This window comes from Podarcis muralis, chromosome 8 (assembly GCF_964188315.1).
Source record: "Podarcis muralis chromosome 8, rPodMur119.hap1.1, whole genome shotgun sequence".
Lineage (NCBI taxonomy): Eukaryota > Metazoa > Chordata > Lepidosauria > Squamata > Lacertidae > Podarcis > Podarcis muralis.
Window position 1 is genome coordinate 49202946 of NC_135662.1, and position 6000 is coordinate 49208945.

The 6000-nt window shown below is 41.4% G+C and overlaps 1 protein-coding gene across 1 annotated transcript in view; it reads left to right on the top strand.

The window, feature by feature from the left end:
* Positions 1 to 1707: 1707 nt before the first annotated feature.
* NAPG (NSF attachment protein gamma) overlaps positions 1708 to 6000 on the top strand; it is an 11579-nt gene continuing 7286 nt past the window's right edge. The window contains exons 1-5 of the mRNA XM_077933624.1: positions 1708 to 1865; positions 2755 to 2822; positions 3726 to 3810; positions 4289 to 4306; positions 5490 to 5604. Of these exons, the coding sequence (XP_077789750.1) occupies positions 1810 to 1865; positions 2755 to 2822; positions 3726 to 3810; positions 4289 to 4306; positions 5490 to 5604 (342 nt within the window). The 5' untranslated portion in view covers positions 1708 to 1809. The remainder of the gene's footprint in view (positions 1866 to 2754; positions 2823 to 3725; positions 3811 to 4288; positions 4307 to 5489; positions 5605 to 6000) is intronic.

Below are 6000 nucleotides of genomic sequence, written 5' to 3' on the forward strand. Positions count from 1 at the left end.
GTGACCCAGGGCAGACTTTTTGAATGGGAGGATTCCTAGACATAAATTGTGCATCCTGACTGCACAGCCCTAGTAAACAAGCATATGTTTACACTGCAATAGCACGCACGCACACACACACACACACACACACACAAGCAAAATCTTGCACCTTTTGTAGGACATTGCTTGATTCCATAGATTGTGTAGTATAAAAGCAATAAATATCAAGAGAAAGAAACAGGATGCAGTGAATTACTCTGTAAATAAATTCAGTTTTGAGAGCCATCTTGTTTAATGATACCCGGGAACTGCTCAATATATGTTCATATACAGCCCTCTGCTGGACAGCATTTGTTACAATGTAAGTTAAACCAGAATTTTATTTTAAAAACCTTTACAGTAGAACCCTTGATGTCCCAGGACCTGTAATTTGTCCCAAATATCTGGGTATGTGTGTACAAGTATAAAGTAGTAGAGCATTGAGCAAAAGTATTCTGATACTTGATCTCTACATAAGAGAAGTTTTAGTGCAGTGCTAATGCAGAAATCACAGGATATATATTATTATTTAACATTGTTGGGCTTGAAAACGGTATCCATATATTTTTGCATCTGTTTCTGTTTTAGATAATTTTTGTTGTTTCATCCTAAATGTTCCAGGCCACAGTCTCTCTCATCCTTTGTAATACAGTCAAATTCTTAAAGGTTTTCGCTGTCAATGTATATACATCTCAATCACAAACTTCTGCAAGAGTTTATATCTCACTTTCAGTAAGCAAAACCCTTGATGATTCTTACAGTACTAATTTCCTAGTATTTGTGCAAGACTTCTGATTGTACTATACCCATTTGTAGGCAGAAATCTAAGCTAACATGAAGCCTGCCCTGCAACATAAATCCTGGCGACACCTATGCTCAAAACACTCAATGATTATCAGCTAAGGTGGGAACTGAACCATGACCATTGTAGCTCTCCACAACCCATGTTACCAAATAAGTCTATTTACCAATTCTTCTAGCATGACCTTTTGTGATTGTGTTTCAAGTATTTAAGTACAGCAGTGCATATTAAGTACTGGTTTGTTCCTAGTTTGCTTGTCACTAGGAAAATATAAAGTGCTTGCAAGATAACCTGCTATGATGCCTTCCTAAAATGAAATACAGTACAGTATAATCTGTATGAAGTAAAAGACTCACTTGACCAGTTCAGTCATATAAGCACAAATCAGAGTATATTTCCATTCCGTTAGCAATAGATGGCAAGAGCAGACACGCCCTCCAAAATGTAGGTCACCTATTTGAGATGGTAGATAAAGTTCTGCTTTAATCTTTTGCAATGTTAAAGATTAATGTATTATAAGAAGACAGAAAAATGGCTATACATCTATAACAGCAGTAAGCATGGCAATCTAATATAACTGAGGAAACTAATGCACTATCACTGGAGGATTGGATATCAAAGGTCTGGGAAGCAGATCAAATGATAAAATTAACTAGCATTGTCAGGGTCTGGGAAGAAAGGCAACGTCATAGCCATTTTATTGAAAAATTGAGTGCTTTTTTCATGTATTGAAACTAGGCACATTTTTAATTTTTTTAACTGAAGCTGTCGCTCAAGAGACCTATTTGTGGAATGCTGACAGAATCCGCATTGCCTTCGCAGGAGAGAAAGGCTAAGGAATCGGATCCGCCCCTGGGCGGAACACCCTGTCTTCGCGCAAGCGCCCTTCGCGGAGACTCCGCCCTTCGCAGTTGTTTGGGTGCAGCGGCGTTCCTTACCTCCGCTAACGTCACGGCCTTGAATCCCTGCAGGTCCTGCTGGGCGACATGGCTGCCCAGAAGATCAACGAAGGCTTGGAGCACATCGCTAAAGCGGAGAAATAGTGAGCGAGGGGCGGCGGGAGGGGGAGAGGGCGAAGGAAGCCGGCGAGGGACAAGGGAAGCCGGCTTGCCAGCCCTTGGGGCGGGCGAGTGGGGAGGCTGTACGCAGGGGCTGTGGCTGACTGCGCACCTCCAGCTCCCCATGGGAGACGGGGCGGTTTCCCCCGGGTGGAGCTGTGGGCGGAGGGAGCCCCTCTCGGACCCGCGCTCGTCTCTTGAGAGCAACTCTAGGCGGCTCTACTGGAGCTCCTCCGCCAGAAAAGAGGGGGGCGGTTTCTTGTTTTGGGTTTTGCTCTTATGCGCAGACAACACTTTGCATCCCTCAGGCATACCCTCGTCATCAGTGCGTCGTCCCCTTAATAGGGCTTGCTTGACCCAGGATGTTCAAGCCCTGAAGTATTGCGTACTTCCTTTCTCTCCCCCACCCCAACCTCTGTGGACTCTACCTTAATACAAAGTCGCGCCACTGGGCCACCCGACCTATACTGGTTGCAGTACTTAGGTAGAGGTCATCACCACTCTTCCTAGATCCTGTTATGCTATGTCAGAGATTGAAACTAGAGGCCTGTGCTGTGGCACCAGTAAGCTGCAAAGATCATCCATGTCCCGTCCCCCCCCAAACCCAGCTATGTTTGAACCAGATAAATCTCTTTTTCTTTGTAGAATTGAAAAGGTTTGACTGCAAGACCTGATACCTGGTCACCATTTTGACACATCTAGTGAAATTATTAGACAGTAGGCAATCACTGGTACGACAGTTGCAGCATCAAATTCCTTATTGATGTAGCATATCATTCTTATTACTATTTGTAAGAAAAGTAAGCAGTTTACAATAAAGAGGTATATTTTTATAAAATAAATTGCTATTTCTTGGTTTATTCTACATTTCAGTTTGAAAACTGGATTATTAAAATGGAAGCCAGACTATGACAGTGCAGCAACTGAATATTCAAAAGCAGGTATGTTCTGTAAAACATTGGCAGTTCATTTTTGCAACCTTAAATATGTTTCATATGTTCCCCGGCAAAGCTAACTTCTATTGGCAGTTTGTGGATTAACTTGTTGAAATTCCTCTAACCCACAGTGCTGTATTCTTGCAGCAGTAGCTAACTGACTACCTGCCATTGTGATGCATTTCTGAATAAATACCTAGGGTAAAAATAGACAGGTGATATATTCGGGGGTTTGTTTGAAATGATAGATTGGTTTAATTTATAAAGGCTTTTCAGGAGCAAAACACTTCAGAATATCTAGGAAAAGTATATTTCTGCATTCATGGGAGCCATCATTTCTGGGGGACCCAGGCAAGGGAAAAAACCCCAGCAGTCATTATATTAAGAAAACCAGAAGTTATCTTAGACGATTGATAGATGTCAGGTTGCACAGTATTTCCTAGTGGCTAGAGCTTGGAGTGTTGTCTAATCTTCTTAGGCCAAAGTATGTCTCTTGCAGCCTAATGCTATGCCTGTTTACTTGGAAGTAAGCCCTACAGTGTGAAATGAAGCTTAATTTCAAGTATTCGTGCATAAAGGTTGTAGCCATAACATTGTGAAAGCCTTTGATGCTAAAATGTGATTTTCTTTAAGATTCATATCATTATTCAAGATTAATACAAATAATAAAAAGTAATTCACATTTCTTTAAAATTGCAAGAAATGTATGGCATTATTTGATTAATGAATGTGATAACAAACTTGACAGGATCTGGAGGGAAATCACTTTGCTGAAGTAAAAATCCAAATTGTCTCTTAAAAGTTCCCTTCTAAATATTATTTCTGAGGTGCAGTAAATGGATATTACTATGTACATGCAAACACAGAACATAATATATTTTTAATGGTTTCTTTTCTATTTCTTTTCAGCTGTTGCTTTTAAAAATGCCAAACAATATGATCAGGCAAAAGAAGCCTATTATAAAGAAGCTCTCTGCCAGGAAAACAATAAAGCGTATCCTTTCATTAATTCTTGCTTTGCTTAAGGGTTTGAAAACATGACTATTGGACTGATACTCCTTTTAGTGAAATACTGATGTAATGTTTTCTATCATTTGGGGGGGGGGGGATTCAAGAAGTTTCTCTGTTTACCACATGACTCATGACCACGACTCTTGACAAGTGCTTCTTGAGACACTAGCTTTTGCATCTCCATTGGATCTTTTGCCCTTTTCAATCAAAAGTTTGAGCTAGAAAAGCTGCTTGTCATGATGCAGAAGGGTCTGTTGCTCCACAGCCAAAAGTAGTAGTTTTGAAATGATCTAGATTGTCTTATCTTTGTGGAATTATTTGGTCCATATATGAATGTTAACTTGTACCAATAGCATTCAAGTATATACCCTCTTTAAAAACAGTTCAGGATTGAATATAGTATTTATTTCAGGAAGTCATGGTATAATTTGTATCCTTGACTCAAAATGATTTACTTCCAGTCTCTTCCATGCTGCAAAGTAAGTATGAATGCAGTTTTAATTTGTTGAGAGCTCTTCAGTATATGGAAAATGTAATTGAGGTTGACACTCATCTAAATATAATTCAGCAATTCAGTGCACAGGAAGCTGGGACAAAGCAAGCTGAAATAAGTTAAGCCAGTGTAAAATTGCAGCAGAGCCAAAGCCCATTCAGCAGTGAGGCAGTTGCTCTGCCTAAGCCTGGGCAAACAAAATTAAGATTCAAGGCAAAACCTGTTTCTGGAGCAGTTACAAAGCAAATAATCAAAAAGCGCAGTTTTTTTATACTCCCCCCCCCCCAATCCTAATTGCCATATATACTTGAGTATAAGCCGACTTTTTCAGCACATTTTTTATGCTGAAAAGGCCCCCCTCGGCTTATACTCGAGTGAGGTGGGCGGCGGCAACAGAGGGACGAGAGACCTGAAAGGAGCCTTTTCTTGCCGCTGGTCCCGCCGCCGCTGCCCGCCTCTCGCAATGGCAGGCACAGGAGCCGCAGTTGGGAGAGGCGCTGCGCTGCCCTGTGCCTCTCCCATCCATGGGTCCCATGCCTACTCTTGCAAGCAGCAGAGGCAGCAGTGGGGGGATGAGCGGCTCCTTTTGGGCTGCTCCTTCCTCCTCCTCCACCTTTGCCGCTGTCGGCAGCAGCAGAGGAGGAATCTTTCAGAGTGCTTGTTCTTCCTCCGCCGCTGCCGCCACCACCAGGTTTGTGGTGTGGTGAACCGGCTTATACTCGAGTCAATAAGTTTTCCCAGTTTTTTGGGCTAAAATTAGGTGCCTCGGCTTATATTTGGGTCGGCTTATACTCGAGTATATACGGTACCTTGTGAGTTTTCTCGCATATTACAAAATTAGGTAGTAATAAGAGATGTATGGTTATGCATCTACTTTATATTTTACTCTTTTTAAAAAAGGGACTTACTTTCCCCCCCGTGGACAGCCAGTGAGCTCCCCACACATCATCTCATGGGAGAGAGCTATGAATTCCCATTTCAAGCCAAATCATGGAGCAAAAATCAAAGCACATGTAATTTAGATGTCTGGTTCTGTGCTGCATATTGCAGCGGAGTGAATAAGCTCCAAGATGCCTGCATCTTAGGATTGTCTGTCCTATATTCTTTGGTATGATACACTTTAAATTCATTCACTTTCAGCACTGATTTAATTTTGCTTTGCTTTTCAGAGCTTATGAACAAGTTGGCATGATGTTAAAGGTATGGCCATTTCAAGTCAAACTATCTATATTTGATTTGGTTACAACTAATTATTGGGTGTTTGTCCTGTGCAATGCTAATCCTGTAGTTTGATAAACTCGTTGGGTTTTTTTGTGGGCGGTTTTTTTTTTTTTTTTGAGATTTTGAGTAGATTTTGCCAGGTTGCTAGGTCACATGACCAAGCTGAAAAGGGGTTTGGAATAAGTTTAGATAGTTTCTTTCCCTGCACCTGGCTCTCCTTTTTCGGTACTTCTACCAGTGCAACTGAGCCAGGGTAGCAAGCCCAAGGTCCTCCAAATCCAAACTATTTCATTCTGCTGGCTCTTGGGTTTCAATTGTGCTGCTTGTATGATCCATTTATCAGCGAAGCCAGTACTTGTGATCTCAATCAGTACTACTTAATTGTCTTAAATTCAAGGACTCCTAACATCTTAACAATTGCCCTGTTTACTTCAAAGTAATTTTAATAGGAAGGTGGTT